The sequence below is a fragment of the Somniosus microcephalus genome, chromosome 1 (genome assembly GCF_052327205.1).
Source record: "Somniosus microcephalus isolate GS21.2 chromosome 1, FLI_Smic_1.0, whole genome shotgun sequence".
Taxonomy (NCBI): domain Eukaryota; kingdom Metazoa; phylum Chordata; class Chondrichthyes; order Squaliformes; family Somniosidae; genus Somniosus; species Somniosus microcephalus.
In genome coordinates, this window is record NC_140987.1 from 385,107,452 (window position 1) to 385,130,341 (window position 22,890).

General features: G+C 41.7%; 2 protein-coding genes across 2 annotated transcripts in view; one reads left to right on the forward strand and one right to left on the reverse strand.

Annotated features, from left to right (window-relative positions):
* LOC147125064 (endothelin receptor type B-like) overlaps window positions 1-18,801 on the forward strand; it is a 42,680-nt gene extending 23,879 nt beyond the window's left edge. Inside the window, exons 2-8 of the mRNA XM_085996812.1 lie at window positions 958-1,510; window positions 4,062-4,174; window positions 8,325-8,529; window positions 10,760-10,909; window positions 11,645-11,778; window positions 14,238-14,346; window positions 17,164-18,801. Coding sequence (XP_085852938.1) covers window positions 1,049-1,510; window positions 4,062-4,174; window positions 8,325-8,529; window positions 10,760-10,909; window positions 11,645-11,778; window positions 14,238-14,346; window positions 17,164-17,310 — 1,320 coding nt within the window. The 5' untranslated portion in view covers window positions 958-1,048 and the 3' untranslated portion in view covers window positions 17,311-18,801. The remainder of the gene's footprint in view (window positions 1-957; window positions 1,511-4,061; window positions 4,175-8,324; window positions 8,530-10,759; window positions 10,910-11,644; window positions 11,779-14,237; window positions 14,347-17,163) is intronic.
* A 79-nt stretch (window positions 18,802-18,880) lies between these two features.
* The window catches only part of polr1d (RNA polymerase I and III subunit D), a 54,873-nt gene continuing 50,863 nt past the window's right edge, over window positions 18,881-22,890 (reverse strand). Inside the window, exons 4-5 of the mRNA XM_085996799.1 lie at window positions 20,967-21,049; window positions 18,881-19,010 (exon numbers count right to left, since the gene is read on the reverse strand). Coding sequence (XP_085852925.1) covers window positions 18,951-19,010; window positions 20,967-21,049 — 143 coding nt within the window. The 3' untranslated portion in view covers window positions 18,881-18,950. The remainder of the gene's footprint in view (window positions 19,011-20,966; window positions 21,050-22,890) is intronic.

The following is a 22,890-nucleotide window of genomic DNA, read 5'->3' on the forward strand; positions in this document are numbered from 1 at the left end:
GGGTGAGGGAAAGGTTTCAGGATGCAATTGGTTAAGGAGAAAAGGAGCTTTGGCTTGACCTTGTCTGCAGCACACTGGAACATCCTGAGGTTGTGAAAGGTGCTATATAAATGCAAGTTGTTTTGTAATATGAAAACACTGCAAGCACTTAATATGAAAAGTACATTCTTAATTTGCTCATTGGTTTTAATAATGCAGGGCAGAATTTATTGTTGGCACAAAATGTTAAGAGGAAAATGCAGCACAGCAGGAAAGCAAAGTGCACCAAGAAACTGAGTGGCAATTACACTGGGTCAGAACAAGTTGTATTTCAGACTCTGAGCCAAAAGGCAAAGCAATGCCCACATTTAATTCATTACTACCGTGGAAGTTACTTAAAAATAAGTGTGGTCAGGAGTGCCTTGCAATTTGAATTTCGAAGTCCACAGCTCAGAAGGTGAACTTGCAAACTTTTGTAGTGAACAATTGTGAGTTGATCTTCTTCAGAGCCTGTGGGTTTGAAGATTCACTCGACCACTGCAGTGTGTGACCCGTGTTAGTCTCCATGATTAATCAGTGCAACTATCACAAGTTAGAAAACCTTCTAATACTTTATCAGCAGATGTTCAGCACCAACATATTACAAAATAGGATCATAATTATTGGAAAATGTAAAATGAACCCCAAAGAAGTACAAAATCTCATATTTTAAGTGAACTGATCTTGTATCATTTATGGTATTAGGCAGGCATGTTTATCCAGCCCACATGCGCTCCTGTGTTTATTTGGAGGTATACTGCTCTAAAAAAAATTGTCTCTAAAATAAAAAAGAAAAGCCAGTAAAAGGACCACAGCAGCTCTGACAGAAGCATTCCAGTTTCAGATTTTTCAAAAAAATAGAAGTTAAAGATGAAGTAAGAAAGTCAATTGTATTTTTCGTGAGATCTTATTTTTGTTCTTTGTTCTTCATTTATTTAGCTCCCTGCTGAAGAAAAGGCTTCTTCATCGTTGCCATTTAAGTGCAAATCTATCAGTTACTTGTGAATCTGTTCCTGATTCCAATCACTAAATGGCTGCAGCGAACACTGTGGTTTTTCTCGCTCTTCTACTAACCTGTCAGATTGTCATTACTCATGGGCAAGAAGCATCTTCCAAAAATACTTCCAGTAGGAACTTTATTACAGAAAATCTAAAACCAAACAGAATTCCTACTCCAAGCCCACCAAGACTTAAAGCTGTACTGCCCTATACGGATGGATATCAGAATACTGCTATCCCCTCAGATAAATCAACTAGGTCTTTATCGCCTCCTATGTGCATTAAACAGACAGAAATACAACATGATTTCAAATACATCAATTCTGTGGTCTCCTGCATGATCTTTGTGGTGGGAATCATTGGAAATTCCACACTGCTCCGAATCATCTACAAGAACAAATGTATGAGGAATGGACCGAATGTCTTGATTGCCAGTCTTGCCCTGGGAGATCTGCTCTACATCCTTATAGACATCCCAGTTACCGTATATAAGGTATGATGAATATCAGAGAAGGAGCAAATAAGCTCTATAGAGAAAAGGCATGACTCCTTGATGGGTGGGGAGAATGAACAAGCTTTACCGTGAGAAGGCCAGATTTTATTGGGTAGATAAGGCTGTATAGACCAGGAATGATCAGGTTCTTAGAAAAGGGCTGAGCTGTTCTGTGGGAGGAAAGGAAATTGGCTAGGGTATGTTTGCAAAGAGACAGACTTTATTATGGAGGGGGAAAGATCAAGTGCTATAGATATAAAATAATTCGACTCTAAGAAGGATTAGGTTCTTTATGGAGGAAGAATGAGTCTATTTGGAGTAGGAGAAGGACCAGAACTGACAAAAAAGTTAGGCTTCACTGAAAAAAATTATCAAGTTATATCAGGAAGAAGAGAAAGATTATTATTAGGAAAGAAGAACTAGGATCTTTTGGGAAGAATAATCAAGCTTCATTAGGAAGGAGAAATATACATCTTTTAGGGAAAGGGATTAGGCTCGATCAGGGAGCAGGATCAGGCTCTATTACACTGGCTTGGAGTAAACTAAAGCAGAGGTTGCAAAAGAATGTAACTGTACAAAGCCCAGAAAAGTTATCTACATAAAATGCAATGTTGTACATTATGAAAAAAGCCATAACAAAAACCATTCTGCAATATAACCCAGTCATATATATGAAATACCAGTTGGAATCAAAATCAGCACATCTCCATGAAATGGTGAGAACTTAAGTCAAATCACAGAAGAATTATGTTGGGCTTCAAACTAGCTGAACTAAGGCCAATGGAATGTGCAAAAGCTATTCAACCTATTGAGCTAATTCCACAGGCCAAGCAGAATCCACTGGTTAATTAGAGTTAACTGCTTATGTATCTGGAGTCAGCTATAGTTAATACGCAATTGTTGACACTGACAGTGAACTTATATGTGCATATTATTGATGAAACAGAACCAAGGCCTGGATGTGTATTATGGATTTCTTCGTAATGCAGATAAACACACAATTAATTCAGGATTTCACTCCTACGTGTCTCACCATATATTGTCTCCAACAGCTTCTCCCTCTATGCTGTAGTGTTCCATCCTGAGTCCCCTTCTCTTCATCATTTACATGCTACCCTAGTGACATTATCCAGTTGCATGTGTATCAGCTTCTACATGTGCGTTATTAACACTCAGTTCCACCTCATCTTTGACCCCCCAGGCTGTTGCCACTCTCTCTAATTGTCTATGCAATATTAAGAATTGGCGGGTTGGGGGCGGGTAGGTCTGCAGCCGCACGGAGGAGGGAGGGAGGGAAGGTGAGGGCCGAGCCGTTAAATGGATCGGGGGTGGGGAGAGAGAACAGGGGATCGGGGCTAGGCAATGGATCGGGCGGGAGAGAGGATCAGGGGTCAGGGCCGGAGAAAGGAAGGGAAGGAGGGGGAGGGGGGCTATCATTGAGTTGGTATCATTAAGTTGCTATGTTGTTGTGGAAAGTGCTGCAGATAGGATAGTTAATATAAAAAAAGTCAAAGGAAAATTTGGAAACTGAAATGTAAAGATGTGACTAAACAAGGTCTTGTCCAATGGGTCATATGTTGAAAAACTGCTATTAAAGTGCATTGAAACAAAACTAAATACGTTTTAGAAAATGTACCAATTTCTAGTTGTTCCAAATTGTTTATATTTGCATATAGTTTCATTAAATCACTCCCAAATCATATAAACTGGAGAACAATCTTATCTGCAGTATTGGTAGTCACCAACCCAATGGTATGTGAGCAGGTTATCCTCTTGGGAACACACATAGAGGACCCCCTCTCTAGAGATCTTTACTATATGGAACATTTTCCCTTATGTACCGCACTTGCTTAGAAAATCCTGCCCATGGATATAACTCACACATTGATACCTTCCTTGTGGGAACTCCACGTAAGGCATCTCCTCTGAAGAGAGCAACTTCTCCATAGGAATACCCAAGGAAATCTTTCACGTGAGGTATCTCCTCTGACGAGTACTCCATCCTCCTTATAGCCAGGGCACTCTTGACAAAATTAGATTGGATGTAACGTACAATCAATCAATATTTGCCAATCAATGAGAATCTTAGATTTACCCCCTTCCTTTAGATTTTGTTAGTTTTCCCTCACTTCAAGATTTCTCATGGAACATGCCTTTCTGTGGCTAGATGGGGAACAGAGGCAGACATTCTCCTCCAAGACTCTGCCAATGATGCTCTACATGTAACTATTTGGAGATGTGCAACATTTGTCTTGGGTAATTTATCATGATTGCCCTTCCATCTAACCTGTGGGAGCAGCTCCTCACCTTCAGTTTCCTAGGACAATTCAGCCAAGACTGAGAATGTTGTAAATTGTGGGAATGAAGCCATATAATTCGTAAATCAGCATGGTGCCACTGGCAATGGCTTGAATATTATGGGGCAAAGCTTTTCATGTGTTATGACTGTTTATTCATCATAAAAATATAATTATGAATATATTTTGTTCCATTATTGCATGTTTCTAATATCTTAATAGCATTCAATTTCTGTTGTTTTTGTTTTAAATAGCTACTGGCTGTAGACTGGCCTTTTGGAGTTGAAGTATGTAAGCTTGTACCATTTATCCAGAAGGCATCCGTTGGTATCACAGTCCTCAGTCTGTGCGCACTGAGCATTGACAGGTACAAAGAGCTCTCAGGCACTATTACTTTATTTGCAACTTATTCAAACAATTAACTAGTGAAAGATGCGCTTATTACAGTGATGATCAGTTATAGCAACAGACAGTTTATTACTGAACTAAATTAAATAGCCACCGGCTAACATGACTAACCACTGTTGCCAAAAAGGTAATATAATAAACAAAACCTCTCCCTGGATTAAGTAGCCACACTTAACTCCAGACATTAGCATTATCTGATTTGGATTAGGACAAAATATTTAACTATTTTCACCGAATATACTATAATTGCTAGCCTTAGTAAAGACACTGGGCTCATTCCCAAAGGTGCCATGCTACTGGTCCACCTTATAAACTCAACATCAGCAAGATAAAGCACCCACCCTTAAACTCAGTGCCAGGTTTACTTTTAATTTCCTGCAACCAAATGTCATAAATGTTTTTTTGTAAATAGCATACTATCCATTCTTTATAAAGTTCTCTGAAAATATTGAGTGACAGTAAAGGGTATTGCATGATTTTCACTGATGTTGTGAATGGATCCTTGCACACATATTGCCAATATTCCAGTCACCAGACATTTGCAAAAACGCAACACTATGGCCGCGATTTTGTGATCCGTGTCGGGATGGGTGCGGGACAGCTGGTTTCCGGGTTCCAGTCCCGCCCCCAGCTGCCTCTGCTCCACAGACGTGATTTTCCCTTGATTGACCTTGTTACTGGCCAATTAACAGGAAGCGGGTCTGATGACGTCATTTGATGATGCGTCATCTGCCGGTTTCCTTAAAGGGACCATGCACAATTTTATTTTGACAGTTGATTTCTCAGTGTTTGACAGCATTGAGGTGCTGAAAACACTGACGATCACTGCACAAAGGTGAACTCTTGCACCCAGGCTCTCCAATTACTCCCTCCATATGCTGGAATAGATGGCAGCTGCAGGTGAGATGGCAGAAGCGATCTGTCACTGGTGAGAGAGGTTCTCCCAATGAGGTGGCACTGGACATATAGTTGAATTTAAAAACTTGTAAGCTAAAGAAATCTGTATATGGTTTAAAAATGCAGTAATCAGCATTTTCTTTGCTCTGAAACTCACCATGTGCAACATTGCATCCTTCAGACCACTTCTGCAGCGGTCATATTTTCACAAACATTACACCAGACTCACAACACGCCACACTTACTTGGCGTGGTGTCCGGACATCAGGAAACCTAACTCAGAAGCGGGAAAATCGAAAAACAGGCTGAATACTTCTGACAAGTACCTGTTAATAGGCAGGTAATTGCCTTTAATCCGTTTCCCACCGCTAGGTGTCGGGTCCATTCGCAATTTGGGGACCCGACACTTGGGAAAGCTGTTTGGAGGCGGGTTGACGGCGGGTTCGGGACCCACCGTCAATCAATAACACTTTAACCTCTGACTCGCCTCTCTGAGCGCCGGCAAAATCGCGGCCTATGTTCCAGTGTGCATATTTACTTTTGAAAAGGTAATGAAGACTAAATTTGCAACCCGTAACAAGCCACCGTGGACTGGAAGATGAGCAGATAATGTCATCTTTGCTAAGGATTTGCTATGACCTCCTGACTGTCAGCTGGTTTGATCATGCTCAGATGCCATAACTTAATATTAGGTGTTGTATTATGCATGAAGGCATTTCATATACTGTAGAAACATGATTTGTGTTTTCAACATTGATCTTAAAGTGGCATCATTTCTATCGCAAATTCAAGCCCTGGAAAAGTCAAAGGCCACAAAAACCATCACAACCACAATGAAAATGTTCCCATTGTAATCTATCACAGCATGAATTTTCCAAGCTTATATTATAAAAATGTGTGTGTAAAGGCGCCTGCATATATGTTTGATTATATTCACTCACGATTATCTGTGTCTGTGTGGATATGTTGGGCTAACACCCAAATACTCATTATGATGGTTAACTGTATATATAAAAGCATACCATTTACTTGTACATGCCCATAATAGTACAATATAGTACACACAAGTGATAGTGCATATTGATATATTACTAAAAGTTTTGTGCCTGTAATATAGAATTGTATATCTGTAATATTGAAATACGATCGATATGACTGGCCATCTTGAGTGTGAGGCAGACTTGATGGACCAGCTGGTCTTTAACTGCCTGTCAAACCATGTGGATGAATTTTGGGTACTGCTCAGTATGTCACGTGCTTAGCATGAACCAATCATCCCAACATGACACCACATACCAATCAGATCTCTAAAAGAACACACAAGGCAGGCGTGTTCCTAATTTTTACTTTTATTTTTCACCTTTTTCAGCTTCCTTCAGTATTTTATGAAAGCTCTTTGCCTCAGTCTATCCCAGCTCTATCCTGCCCAATCTAACTGTGCCCAACCTAACACTGACATGGTGCCTTCCCACCCGTCCAATCCCAAATGACAGTCATGTTGCTATCCCTCCCGATCTAACAGCCTTCTGCCTGACTTTAAAATAAAAAATGGGTTGCATTCACAGCATTCTTGGACACATTCTTATACATATAAGGAGACAGATGGTTTATGTTATGTCCTGTGGCCCACTTGGAACTTTCACCCACTAATACCACCTAGTTAGAGTTTTTGGAATGTTGAGCTAATGTAAGTTAGCGTAAACTGAGGATAACGTTTACCGAATGCAGGACCTGAGGTGATGATGTAGCTGAGGGATAAAAGCGAGATCTTGTAACTCAGAAATTAGGAAGACTTGGAGCTGATCACCCTGCCACTGAGCTCAGCAATTGTAACGCAAGGTTTCCCGCAGGCATCATCATGTATGTTGTCTTTGTGTATAACTTCCTTTAATAAATCGAGAAGCGTAAGACTCTGCATTTAGAACTTACACTCCTGACACAGAAACAACAGCTCCAAGCTTTGTCTCTCCTAGCATTTTAACATAACCCTTTGAGAATCTTCAGAGTTCCCTGAAAGAATGGTGGAGAGCATGTAAAAGCACTGCTCCAACATTGGGTAAGCATGCAAGAAGGTTTTGGAAATTTGCAGAGTATAGTAAAATGAGTGGTAACTCCAGTGCATCTCTGAGAACAGGGGTCCTAAACACTATGGAGTCCTTGGACTCCAACTTACAGGAGGCTCTAACTTCTGGTCTATAGAGGCTAAGGGATTGGCAAGTGGCCACCTTGATGGCAGGCTTCATTCTCTTTTGTGGTAGGCAAAGTCATTATCCTATGCAGAACCGTGATCATCCATGAGAGGCAGCCAGTACCTGGAGAATGATAAGAAGGGAGACAGATGAGGACTTGATCTCTTAGGGTGATAACCCTGCTAGCTGCCTCAGAGGACTGCAGAAGAGACATGTAGGGGAGAGAAACAGCCAGCCAACACAGACGCAGAGGTGCTAGCACTAGTAACAGTCATCACATGATCCAGCAGAAGCAGGAATGTAATGTTAAATTTATACAGAAGATTGGTGAGATCACACGTGCAGTGCTGTGCGTAGTTCTGGTCTCCAGGTTACAAAAGGATATTCAAGCACTGGCGAAAGTGCAGAAAAGATTTACAAGGATGTTATCAAAATTGACAGGATGCAACTATCAGGAAAGATTGAGCCGGCTAGGACTCTTTTTTCTGGAAAAGAGAAGTACCTGTTCTATACATATATTCAGTGAATCAAGAGCTGAGGCTCAGAACAGCAGTGATTTCTTTGCGGGTAAAATTCTCAGGCATTTACATAATATTGTAGCACAAGGCCAGCGTACACTTGATACGCTACCTGAAAAACTACCAAAGCTTTTCCTCCCTACAGAGTTGGGAGCTCAGCGACGAGTACACTGAGGTCTACCCACCCAATTTTGTGAGCCTTGTGTGCTGCCAGATGGGGCCGCTCCCCAACTGCTACATTAGGAATTCAGCCCTAATTACATGAAGACACAATTTATTTTGTCCATGAGCAGCGCTATGGGAAAGCAACTAGTATGTTTTTTTTAAATCCCATTAATGACATCCACTAGGTTGGTAAATTGCACTAATTATCAGAACCATTCTGCTGTGCTGAAATGATCGCGAGGGACCAGGTCTGTCACTAATACACTGAGCATCATCACTGTCTTTCTCAAAATGAAAATGTTTTAACGAGAAGCTTTTTGCCTGATGTTTTTTTTTGCAGGTACCGAGCTGTGGCCTCTTGGAGCCGAATCCAGGGGATTGGGATTCCCTTGAGGAAAGCACTGGAAGTGACAGCCATTTGGGTAATCTCGATTGTTTTAGCAATTCCAGAAGCTATAGGGTTTGATATGGTCTCGATTAAATATCGGGGAGAAGAACTGAAAGTGTGTCTGCTCCACCTATCTCAGTCATCAGTATTCATGGAGGTATGTGTCACTGTAAAACTCTTCCAAACTTTTATATTAACTTTTAAAGAGAGTGGGTCAAGAAGAACAAGATTATTAAAAAATTTGGAAATGACAATCCAATTTGTGTATTGGATGTGAATATTTGACCTATTTAGTTCATTGTTACCTGTATTATACAGCTCAATCTGGACGTGGGAGGGGGGAGGGAAAGGAGAAGTTCTGAATCCAGGTCCTGAAAGAGATAACCGCAACACAGCTCTGACCCAGCCTCAAGGTCCCCAATATTAACGGGGAGCCAGGGAGGTTGAAATCGACAGAAGAGCCCGGCAAGGCCAGGGGCGTGGAGGCCCTGTCGATCTTAACGGCAGGGCCTCATTAGCATATTGTAAGGCTGTCTCCCGCCACCAAATGGACAAGGCTGGAGATTGTGGGACCTTGATGTCAGCAATTTTTCTGCCGTCTTTTCCACAACAGTGACTAGACTTCAAAAAGTACTCCATTGACATCCTGTGGTCGCAAAATTTGCTATATAAATAAAAGTCTTTCTTTTAGACGCAGCTCCAAATAAAATGCAGTTTTGTTGTGAACTTTTTAAAAAAGGTTTTATTCTTTCCTGGTATGTGGACGTCACTGGCAAGGCCAGCATTTATTGCTCATCCCTAATTGCCCTCGAGAAGGTGGTGGTGAGCCATCATCTTGAACCGCTGCAATCTGTGTGGTGAAGGTACTCCCACAGTGCTTTTAGGGAGGGATTTTAACCCAGCGATGATGAAGGAACGGCGATATATTTCCAAGTCAGGATGGTGTGTAACTTGGAGGGGAACTTGCAGGTGATGGTGTTCCCATATGCCTGCTGCCCTTGTCCTTCCGGGTGGTCGAGGTCGCAGGTTTGGGAGGTGCTGTCGAAGAAGCCTTGGCGAGTTGCTGCAGTGCATCTTGTAGATGATACACACTGCAGCCACGGTACGCCGGTAGTGGAGGGAGGGAATGTTTAAGGTGGTGGATGGTGTCAAGCTTCTTGAGAGTTGTTGGAGTTGCACTCATCCAGGCAAGTGGAAATGATTCCATCACACACCTGACTTGTGCCTTGTAGATGGTAGAAAGGCTTTGGGGAGTCAGAAGGTGAGACATTCGCTGCAGTATACCCAGCCTCTGATATGCTCTTGTAGCCAAGGTATTTATGTGGCTGGTCCAGTTAAGTATCTGGTCAATGGTGACCCCAGGATGTTGATATTGAGGGATTCGGCAATGGTAATGCCGTTAAATGTCAAGGGGTAGTGGTTAGCCTCTCTCTTGTTGGAGATCGTCATTGCCTGGCACTTGTGTGGCGTGAATGTTACCTGCCATTTATCAGCCCAAGCCTGAATGTCGTCCAGGTCTTGCTGTATGCAGGCATGGACTGCTTCATTATCTGAGGAGTTGCGAATGGAACTGAACACTGTGCAATCATCAGCGAACATCCCCACTTCTGACCTTATGATGGAGGGAAGGTCATTGATGAGGCAGCTGAAGATGGTTGGGCCTAGGACACTGCCCTGAGGCACACCTGCAGCGATGTCCTGGGACTGAGATGATTGATCTCCAACAACCACAACCATCTTCCTTTGTGCTAGGTATGACTCCAACCAGTGGGGAGTTTTCCCCCTGATTCCCAAGGCTGGCTGAACACAGCTCCAATCTGAATTCTGGTGCAGTGTCCAAACCTAGCTCCAATCCAGACACAAGGGCATACTGAATATTCCTTCAATCTGGAAATGAGGAAGTAATTAAAACACAAGCCTGATTTAGACAGTGTGGGGGGCGTGCACAAATGCAGCTCCAATCCAGATAGCTTAGTGGTGTATTTGATTTATTTCTTCCCTGGTTAGAATCAGGTTCTGCTTCTTCTTACATTACATAGTATTTTGCCTTTTATTAAACCAATACAAAAGTTGAGTAAAATGACCTCTCTGAATCTCAAATTGCTTCTGGTGACATCAGGATATTTCTCAGTAAGGATGGAGCTAGTGTTATTTTACCATCATACATACATAAGTTCGTCTAAAAGAACCAGGCAGTTCCCAACTCATGTCCAATGAAAACTACCACACTGGACTGTGCTAGGATTTTTTTCAAAATTAGATTTCCAATTTCTATTTTCTTCAGTGTGTAAAAGTAGGTCTGTGCTACACATTGTGCTTAGTGGAGAATTTAGGTAGCTGTTGTTTGTCTATTATAAGCTCATACTATTTGTGCTATTTTTGTACAGTTCTACAAGAATGTGAAGGATTGGTGGCTGTTTGGCTTTTACTTCTGTCTGCCTCTGGCTTGCACCGGTATATTCTACACTCTCATGACCTGCGAGATGCTGAGCAGGAGGAATGGGATGCAAATCGCTCTCAATGATCATATAAAACAGGTAAGGCATCTGCAACACTCAGATACACCAAAATACAAGTAGAAACTACAGACTAGAGAAAAGTAAGCTGGCACTCTGAAAACAAAGTCTCAAAATCTTGCCAAATTTAGAGTCCCAAAACTTGTTCATCTTTAACATGATGCACTTTACACCAGGATCCATAGCTCTATTGGTTCTGACGAACGGTTCGACCCAAAACGTTGACTCTGTTTCTCTCTCCTCGATGCTGCCTGACCTGCTGAGTGTTTCCAGCACTTTCTGTTGTTATTCAATAGCTCTACACTTCAGCCTCCTTTGGCCACACTTCAGTGTAATAAACCATGTGGCTAGAGATTTGCTTTGACTTTCAGTAACAGCTCATTTCCATCAAGCAGCATGCTTTATCAGGCACAGCACTGACAACAGACAAGATAATGAACCTAATGGAAGGGAGGAGACAATTATCTGTACTATCCCAGTACTATCCTCGCCAGCTATCAAACCAAGAACATTGTGGAAACAGGACCAACTGTGCAATGAATTAAAAAGATTAAGTCAACACTTAGTGAATGGGATTGTAACATTAACTGTGTTTTCCCTTCCATATAAAGAAACATTTTACAACTTACATTTATCTAATGGGTCTTTGCTCAAATGCCAGCACAATATTACTAAGATGATCTCAGCTATTCTGTTAGCGCAATAGACCTAACAGACATGGCGAAATGCTCACACGGTTCTTTTAACTTTTCTCAGCGACGTGAGGTGGCTAAAACAGTCTTCTGTCTGGTGGTTATCTTTGCTATGTGTTGGCTCCCGCTGCATTTAAGCAGAATCCTGAAGAAAACTATTTATGATGAGCAAGACCCCAACAGATGTGAACTGCTCAGGCAAGTTTTTCTGGTATATTTTAAAAGATGCCTTGGCTTCTATTTTGTGGATCTTGGTCCTTCACTCTGGTTTCTCAGTTCAGGTAAAGCACTGACAACAAACAAGACGATGAATCAAAGCATGGCTGTTGTTATATATTGCAGTGCCCTCTACCCCAGGTATCAAACCAAGATACACTTCAAATGTGTCACACACACACTTCCTCCAAATCTAAATGTTTTAGATACTCGCAATTACTCGCTCTTCTGTCAAAACTGCACCTGTTACACACATACTTGTAATTACTTCTCCTGAAGTAGGATATCTCCATTTTATTTTTCCTTGCTGCAAAAAAAAACTGAGAATGTTAAAACTGGTAAATAAAATTGGACAGAAAAACACTCCAAAAATATTAAACATATTTAAGGAGACACCAGAGGGGATGCATGTGAGCTTGAGAAAAGAAGATTATGGGACCATGGACCACAATCCTAGAGGTTACTTGGGAACTGCACCCGCCAGTACTGACCCCAGTAGAGTTTGTGAAGCCAGTGGGAGAGCTCCCCATTTGCATGGCCCCACTGGCCCCATAAATTCCAGTGATGACTGTGCCACTATGAGTGCATCTGAGGTGCAAACCTTCCTTATGCTACCAAACTCATTTGCTTAAATCAGTGTATTACAAAATAATGAAAATGCCACATTTACCTACATTGATAAATTATCTTGCTAGACTTAAACAAAGTACAGGAAACTCTCGTTTAAACGGCACCTATCCGGAATTCTCTATTAACCGGCAAAATTCTCACTCCGAAAACAACACCTCAATAACCGGCAATGTTTCCGAGTCTCCTGCGGTGGCTGAGTTAGTCAGTAGGGGTAGTTCTCCAAACTGCCACTACTCGGCTTCTTGGCGCTGTCGGAAGTCAGAATACCTCAATACCCCTGTAACAGGAGTCTGGCTCTCCCGTGCTGCCGGTAGTCTCTTCTGATTCGCCATTTTACAGCGTGTCTCCCATGCTGCTGGTAGTCATTGCATTGCATTACCCTCAACTGGCAGTACTGTACTTAATCAAGCATCTTCCACCATCCATTTAACACAACATTCTGCAGGTGAGTACCCAATTACTGTATACTGCACATTTCTTGATTTTTTTATTTTTCTTTGTTAAAAATAGCCTCGGTAAATAACTCTCTTCGTCATCCGGAATTTTTGATCAACCGGCAACACGCCGGTCCCATCGGTGCCGGATACCAAAGAGTTTCCTGTAACTCCCAACTACTTTCCTGCATTCTAAACTTCTCACAGCCTTTGTTGGACCTAACTGCCTGCCCATGTTTCTGTCTCTGTTTTTTTTTAATCTCCTTCCATTCAGAACCAGAGACCAGGGACTTTCCAATGCAATGTGTTTACAGATAACTGACACAGGCTAACAATGTGTTTATGGTTTACAAACATGGGGAGAACAAGTTCAATGTCTAGTGTATTAGCATATTAAACATGTGTCACCTCCGCTTTTTTCTAAACATGTGATGACATTTAAAAGTAACTAATTTATCCAAAGATTTTGTGAAGAAATTGTCGAAAAATCTCAAAACATAACATCCCATAAATTACATTTCTGATGCCTTAATTAGCCGGAGGTTACATTTTACGCAAAGGCTCCTAACAAGCTCTACACTGGACAGCTGCATTGGGCAAGTTGGGCGTATCAGGTCAGAGTAGGTTTTTCCACATCTAATAATATGGGAAGCCAATACACACGAGCACAATGTTTTTTTCTGCTATACTGAGTCAACTACCTTGCCAACTCTATTTCCATGATTGAGGGATGAGGGCACTTGTGTAGTCTCGGATAGTATAGGTTCAATCGATCAGGACGACGCACCTCTTTAGGACAAGTATATCACATTTTATGGCAGCAGTTTCCAAGTCAAATCGTGCATGCAATTTTTTAACTGGATCTATATAGCACATGAAGCAATAGACAGACAGTCAGTAAAGCTGCAGAGATGACATCTGAAATTATTGTGTCTCTATGTATATTGCTCTTACAGAAAAATTTAAACATTAGATGAAGAACAGCAAAAGAAACTCAATTTGTTCCCAATTAAAGAAACTAAGTAGATAGGGGGGGCGGTAGAATGACCATTCGTAAGTTGTGTACTCATGGCCATTAGGATTTGTGAAAAAACTACCCCATAATCATTTAATTTCTGACTCTTACAAATGCCAGAGAAGAGGTCTTCATTCAATCTCTTTATTCAATCACTTTAGAGTTAATTGGAACTCAGTTCCCAGATTGAAGAACAGTGGGTTAATAGTATGCCACTAAAATTTCATTAATTAGAAAACAGGTAGGGAACAGCCCACGGCCACCCACTACCATGTGCTAGGAAAATACTGATGTTCGATTGTTAACAGCAAAAGGACACTAACTTGCAACATGGTTGATTTTTATGCTGATTCTGTTCACAGTTTTCTTCTGGTTCTGGATTATATTGGGATTAATATGGCTTCGCTCAACTCCTGCATAAACCCAGTGGCACTATACTTCGTCAGTCAAAAATTCAAGAACTGTTTCAAGGTAAGTTTGGACTTTAAAAAAAATGTACAAACCAGACATTATTTTAATTTATTTTCTTCTCTATGCAAAGTTTCTTGCAGTGCACACCATCCTTCAAGAGGATGGCAGATAGTAGTGACCAGCTTCAAGATCCTGACAATACTATTCCCTAACCAGACATATGGATGCACGTGACAGGACCTCCCTTCACTGGGTGTGTTCTGAATCCATTCAGCACCTCAAATGAAATCAGGAACTAGGGGTCATAGTCTTAGGATAATCATAGAATCACAGAAAGTTACAGCACGGAAGGAGGCCATTTTGGCCCATTGTGTCCAACCTAATCCCACTTCCCAGCTCTTGGTCCATAGCCCTGCAGCATTCCATGTGCACATCCAAGTACTTTTTAAATGCAGTTAGGGTTTCTGCCTCTACCACCCTTTCAGGCAGTGAGTTCCAGACCCCCACAACCCTCTGGGTGAAGAAATTTCCCCTCAGATCCTTCCACCAATTACTTTAAATCTGTGCCCCCTGGTTTTTGACTCCTCTGCTAAGGGAAATAGGTCCTTTCTATCCACTTTATCTAGGCCCCTCATAATTTTATACACCTCAATAAGGACTCCCCTCAGCCTCCTCTGTTCCAAGGAAAACAAACCCAGCCTATCCAGTCTTTCCCCATAGCCAAGATTCTCTACTCCCAGCAACATCCTTGTAAATCTCCTCTGTACCCTCTCTAGCGCAATCACATCTTTCCTGTAATGTGGTGACCAGAACTGCACGCAGTACTCTAGCTGAGTCCTAACTAGTGTTTTATACAGTTGAAGCATAACCCCCCTGCTCTTGTATTCTATGCCACAGCTAATAAAGGCAACCACCTTATCTACCTGGCCTGCTACCTTCAGGGATCTGTGGACATGCACTCCAAGGTCCCTTTGTTCCTCTACACTACTCAGTGTCCTACAATTTAATGTGTATTCATTTTCCTTGTTAGCCCTCCCCAAATGCATTATAAGGGGCCGGCCATTTAGGACTGAGATGAGCAGGAATTTCTTCACTCAGTAGGTTGTGAATCTTTGGAATTCTCTACCCCAGAGGGCTGTGGATGCTCTGTCGTTGAGTATATTCAAGACAGAGATTGATAGATTTTCGGACTCTAAGGGAATCAAGGGATATGGAGATCAGACAGGAAACTGGAGTTGAGGTCTAAGATCAGCCATGAGCTTATTGAATGGCAGAGCAAGGGGCTGCATGGCTCCTGCTCCTATTTCTTATGTTCTTACGTTATGAACTTAAAAAAAAAAATAGGGCAAACAGTTAATATTCAGTGGTACAGTGCACCCAACATACACCATAAAAGTGGTTTACGTTGGCAAATCACCAATCACAACCCCACTTCATATTGCCTTCGAGAATGCAAACAAGGTCCTTGCCTTGTGGATGAATGTGACACCTTGGTTTAGTCAAAAACATGGCTTATAGGCGGCAATTTCTTCCTCACACCGAGGACCCTCTGCCTGGTTATACTTTCTATCACTATCCACTGATCAATGACACAGCTCTTATTGCTAAGTCACACTTTTGCCTCTCCCCATCTCTTCTGACCAACTTCTCCACTAAGCACCCCACTGTCTTCCACTCAAAATCTTTGTCATATACTGCCTCCCAAGTTCCATGCTGACTCTTTCAGTGAGATATCCTCCCTTTGCCTCTGCATCAAAGCAAGTCCTCATTCTTGGTGACTTCAACTTCCAGCTTAATTTCCCTCGTCTGCTCTCCTCCAATTTCTCTACTCTCTTGCCCTCGCTCAATCTTACTCTGCACATAAGTTACCCCATCCTAACTACTGCCACCCCCTTGATCTCGCCATCTCTTGTGACCTCTCTGCCCCCCAGCTCTCAAGGCCATTTTCATTCTACTTCCTCATCTCCATTTCCACCCACATCTTGCTTCCTTTCCACAACCCTGGAAAAAAACTCTCCCACTTCTTCAGCCAATAATTCACTTTCAATTCCCTCACCCCATTACAATATCTCTGCTGCCATTCACGTGTTAAGCTACTCTCATCTTCCACCCTCCATAAATTCCATCTTGTCCAAAGCTCAACCAGTTTTAATTCTGTACCACTTATCCATCACTCTCATTGTCACTGACCTACATTGGCTCCCTTTTACCCAAGGTATTAAACTTAAAATCCCCATTCTTATCTTCAAATCCCTATCTCTGCAACCTCTTGCAATTTTATATTGCCCTCCCATACTCTGCAGTCGTCCAAGCTCTAGCCTTTTGTGCACCCTCCCACCCTTCATGCCACCATTGGTGGCATAGCCTTGTCAAATTGGCCCTACTCTTTCAAACTCCTTCCCTAAACTTCTCCACTGCTCTCCAGCTGTAAAAACCTTCTCAGAATGCATCTTTTCAACCAAGCTTTCAGTTACCTTTCCCAGTCTCTCCCTCCATGGCTGAGTTCATTCCCTTACTCCCTGTAAAATGCCTTGAAGCCTTTTCTACATTAATGGTGCTATATAAATGCTAGTTGTTATTGGATGCAGGTTGGGCTGCTTCCCCATTCAATAATTTCTAATATCACTCAAGCCCTTAGAAGATAATTGTAAGATGCCTCTGTGAAGAGAATGAGGGAAACATCATGCATCTTCTAGCTGTTGGATGAAAAATAGCAAAAGGCTGAAAACAGGTCATCTGCCTCTTGGGCAATGAGGGGGAAAAACACAAAAAATGAATCAAAAATTTTAAATCTTTCTAAACTGGGCTTGCTTAGGTTAGAATGTGTTGATTGCATCTGTTAATTCCCTCCTAATTTATTTTGTATTGCCCACTCAGTCCTGCTTGTGCTGCTGGTGTCAGCAGCCAGTTCTGAGCACACCAATGGACGAGAAAATGACTGTTGTCAAGTGGAAAGCCAATGGCCATGCAAACGGCCTGGATCGGAGCAGCTCGCGCTTCAGCAACAAGTACAGCTCAACTTGAACTTTTTTCAAAAAGTAGGAAAGCACTTCCTGGCTCTCCACTGCCATATAAAGCGGTTTCATATCTGAACTCGTATGCATTATATTTTAGTAAATCCAAAGCAGGTGTCTATCTGCACATTGTGAGCCTTTGAATGTTTGCAATAATGAAAAAAATAAACGTTTTCCCTCGGAACCCCTACATTTCAGTATTAAGCTACATCTTTATATCATCACCCACTTCAATGCTTATTTACCAAAGAGATCATCAAACTAAAGTACAAATAGGTTACCCTTCTGGTCAGAGACTACCTTGGAATGACGACAAGAAACTGAAAAACAGCCTTATTTTACTAAAGATTTCTAACCATGGGAAGTTTAAGCACTGCCAATTTTCCAAGAAATTGTAAAGAAACATGCAACTGCAAGTATGTCCTGATCCCCTGGGAGAGGCCTTGCTCCTGGAAGGCATGCCCACTTTAAATGAAACCCTTTTGTCTTCCCTAGTGGCTATCTGTAAAGCTGTGTTGCACGGGCATGCACAGACCAGTTATGCTGCAGTGTTTCTGCACCAGATCATTATTATTTTGTTCATGGAATTCTCAATTAAATGTTCTCTGAATCTGTACTGTACTCAATTCCTAGTTCAGTATATTTTGACAGCTGTTTCATTTGCAATCAATATTTTTAAAATAATCAGGGTTAAACATTACAAACTAACCTTAAAAACACATTATTAATAAATTCCTTGGGTTGAAGTGAAAAGCCTGTAAAGTTAGGCCAAAGCTAACTTTTATAGTTAGCAGAAACCTGTGCTACAACAGGAAGGGGACATGTTGATCACAAGTGGAAAAGTAAGAGAGTGTACAGTGAACCTGGGACAGGTAATAGAAAAGGGCCACTGCTCCCAATTAAATTCAGTTTTACCCACATTAACCCGATATAGTTAGAATATTTTGTCAAGTTAGTTCTTATGGACAACAATTTTCATTGATTTTGAATAATTCAGAACTAATTATACACACTATACTACTATACACACAGTATTATTGATCCAACAAAAGAGGGAGTCATATTTTGTACCATCCCAAACACCTAGAGAAAGCACATTTTAACATCCAAACATTTTTCGACCTCGGGAAGCTAGCCAGGTGGCTATTTTTCCCTCGGTGTCTTCTTATTCTAAGGTTTGCACAGTCTACCTTTTGTTATCAGAGCTGTGTGTCACTAACAAGGCCAACAGTGCCCTTGCCTCGTGAAATAGGTACACAAACACACAAGTCTCCTTACATCCCCAGGGTACATTGCATGCCTGTCGTCTATTTATAAGCAGCTGGCAGCCAACATGAATATATTGCATCAGAGAAAATGGAAAGATCAAAACACAAATAAACATGATCTTGAGTGGGACTTGCTGTTCAGCATTGCAACCTGTGTATCTGGAATTGCAAACTCAGACCCTCGAGTTAAACCAAGGGACGATCAACCAGGGAATCTAAATATTTACTGACTTTGCAACCAAAGAATCAGCTGCATCCAATTGGTGTGGCTGGGATTCCATGAGGGTTATTTTAAGCCATCAAAATATCTCATTTTAATTTTTTAAATCTGTTTAATTTTCAAAATATAAAAATGTACAGTATTATATATGCATGTGCCTTATCAAAATTGATCCATTGCTTCTTCTTGTTTATGCTGCTCTTTGTATTCTTTCATACTGACCTGAAAGAAAAAATTAATCATCAGTGATGTGACAGCGAGACAGAATGCTTTGCGACAAGCTGATAGTCCTGTGAAAGTATATTTGTGTATTGCTGCGTTCAAATTGGGAAGAATTAGCACTTCCTAACTGATGTAGTTAAAATACATACTCACACTGGTGTAGTTACTGTAAATACACTTATAATTCAACTATCAGCGGTTACTCTACATGTAGAACTTCTTTCATTACTGTATATTGTGTTTTCAATGTAAATTTAATAAAACAAACTTTTCCTTCAATTTAAAAGATTCATTGTGGCAATTTTTGATTCTATCTAACTTAAAAACACAGAATGTTAACAGCTTACATTTATATAGAGCCTTTAACGTAGAAAAAAAGGTGGCGAGGTGCTTCACAAAGACACAAGGAAAAACAGATGCCAAGCCAAAGAAAGAAAGATTAGGAGGGTGACCAAAAGCTTGGTCAAAGAAATGGGTTTTAAGGGTGGTCTTAAAAAGAAGAGATGGAAGTGGAGAAATGAAGGGCTTTGGGGAGCAAATGCCAGAGCTTGAGACCTAAACTCTAAAACACAGCCACCAATAATGGGGTGAAGGGCGAGGTGGATGCACAAGAGGTTGGGTCAGAGGAATGCCGTCATCAGGGGTGGTTGTAGGGCTGAAGAAGGTTACAGAGGTAGGGAGGGGTAGGCCATGAAGGGAATTAAACACAATCATGGCAATTTTAAGTTTAAGTTTTAGGCATTGGGGGACCAGAAGCCAATGAAGGTCAGCAAGGAGAGGGGTCACGGGTGAGTGGAGCTTGGTGCAGGATATAATATGGTCAGCAGACTTTTGGTTGAGCTGGAGTTTTTGTAAGGTGGGGGATGTGTATGTGTTTCTATAAAGCAATAAACTATTCGGAACTGGGACACAATAGACAACAACTTGAGATGTTTGTCTGAATCTGGCAGGCATATTTAAATAATGTGGTAATGACATGATGCCTAAATTCCATACTTGTTCCACCATTGCCACCCGAATAATGCTAGATGTAAATCACACTAGTATAAAATGACCACCAAGCACTGCTGAGTGCTTCACAAAAGTACATTAGAAAGGGCCTTGTAGCAGCCAGAAGATCCTGTGGGCTTCAAATCGTCTTGGAGCGGAAGTTCAACAAAGAGTTTTTTACTTCCCTTGTGAAGTCTTTCCCAGGGCCTCTGCTGACCCAGGGCAGGCCACTATGTCAATCTTCTTCAGACATGCCAATGCTGGGGCACCCAACTGTCATAAGGAAAGCCCCAATAAAAAGTGGGGGGCAGAAACCTGACCTAATAGGTCCCCACCATGTTCACCCCAAGGCCACTATTTACTGCCCATTGCCCTTGAGAAACCGCTGTAGTCTGGGAGGTGAACGGTTTGGTACAACTGAGTGACTTGTTAGGCCATTTCAGAAGGCAGTTAAGAGTCAATCACATTGCTGTGGGTCTGGAGTCACATAGGCCAGACCAGGTAAGGCCAGCAGATTTCCTTCCCTAAAGGACATTAGTGAACCAGATGGGTTTTTCACGACAATCCGATAGTTTCATGATCATCATTACTGATACTAGCTTTTTTTAAATTCCAGATTTTTTTAATTAACTGAATTTAAATTCCCCAGCTGCCGTTGTGGAATTTGAACTCATGTCTCTAGCTCATTAGTCCAGGCCTCTGGATTACTAGTCCAGTAACATAACCACTGTGCTACCGTACCCCTAAATTATAGAACACTGTGCAGGCTTAGTCCACTAATGCAGGAAAACCCTAATTTTAAACATATAGCTACTGCAAGACAATGACAACAACCAGTAATTGAATAGCCTCAGGCACAATCAAATGATTTTTGGATAATTTGCAGAATCTCATATTCACTGTTGCAGCCCTCTGCCAGGAAGTCTCAGCCATGCACTGAAACAGTTAAATTGATTTGAGACTCACCTCAAATGTATTCAGCACATGTTGACAGACCGTCATTAGTTCATTGAGACCCCTGCGAAAAGGCTCTACAGATGGAATTCCCCCTGAAAAATAATTCACAATACACAGTAATTAACCCCTTCAAGTCCACTGCAGCATTACTGTAGCACATTTACAATACACAATTCTAATTCACCATTTCCCCACAGACTCTTAGCATTAAAATGCTTCTAAGCTCTTCAACCTTCCTACTCTGTTCAAATACTTTAACATTGCTGTAAATTTTTCCACAATTACAATATTGATAGGGTTATATAGCTACAGTTTTATGGGCAGATGCAGCATTCAAGGGACACTGTTCTGTTGTGGAAGGCAGTGCTCACTGTCATACCTTTCCACTGCTGAAACTGCTTGGTTAGAGGTATATCTTCAGCAAAATACAATGGCCTTTCCTCATACTATAATCGTCTGGAATGTAGTGTTCTCATCTGGAAACAATAAACCTAGTTGAACAGCATGGGCACTTGGTCAGTTACCAACAAGGCTGAAAGCAGTAGGAGTGAAAACTAGATAAAACTATTCAATATTATGTTTGATTGACCATTGTGCCATCAGGATTACAGGCTTCAGCCAGCAGGACACAACAGCTCATATCGTCGTGCACTTTACAGTCATTTATTCATGGAATAACTCAAAGCCCAAGAAGGAATGTTGAATTCTTTCCTCAAATCTCCAGTCACAGATTTATACAAAAGGGAGCATGTTCCCTCAGAATAGATCCAGACACAGTCAGAGTCCAGGATGGTGTATTTCATTCCCTAATCCCACAGGATGACCTTGACTGGACAAAATCCCAAATATTTCTTTTGGCTCAGGGAAAGAAAACCATTTAAATTATAACCCTGCATCCTTGCCAAGTCATCAATCTCACTCCCATGATAGGTACAGAATATTTTCATGAATTGGAAAATAAATAACTGAGGACAAAAGCTCAGGGGTAATTTGAGTCTAGTGATTGTAGTGTAAGCATACAGTGCATTTGGCCTATTGTAAGAGTATATCCTTGCAAATTTAGTCGTTTGCTTAGAAACCAAAATAAGCCAGATCGCTTCTTGACGCTATGCACCTTCAGCAATGCTGAGTACAAATAAAAATCAAGTTCCGAAGCTGTCCTGTTTAACGTAGAAGCCAATCTCTTTGTAAAAGCTATTCAACATTCTGGTGTGGTATAACACACATCACCTTCACAAATGCAACCTTATAATTCATTTGGCCTCTCCGATATCTGCACTAATAAACATTAAGGGATAATGGGGGAAAAGTTTGGTTGCTTTGCGCTTCCAGTTAGCGCCCTAAGAGGGTGCTAACAGGGTGCAAAGCAACTAGCGCCCGGGCGCGGCGATGTTTGCGCTGCTCGCGAAATTGACCAGACATTTTGTGGCGGCGCTAAACACTACCACCACGATCTCCTGCGCCCGCAGATTGTGACGTCAGTCGAGCGTGCAACGCCCTGGTAGCGCCCCAGACCGGATATTGAGTGGAGCCCCCTGCCTTTCCGCCTGTCGCTAGCAACGACAGGCAGAGGGGAGTGTTTTGCAATCGGGAAGGGACTGGGGGAGCGCTATTTAAAGGCGGCCGCTTCCTGCCTTTTTTTGTCGGTGACATTTTTGCACCACGCATTGAGAGAGAGAAAGAGAGAGACTGACTTCTGGAAAGATTCAACGCTGTGTGAAGGAGTTTTGGGTGACTGAGCAGCACTTTGCAGGTTCATTTTGATTTGACCTTCCTTGCATCGATTTAGAAATGCAAGAAGTCACACAACACCAGGTTATAGTCCAACAGCTTTATTTGAAATCACAAGCTTTCGGAGCGCTGCTCCTTCGTCAGGTGAAGTGAAGAGTTGCATATAATCCCAGCATATATAGTCAGAGAGTACTGCCAGATG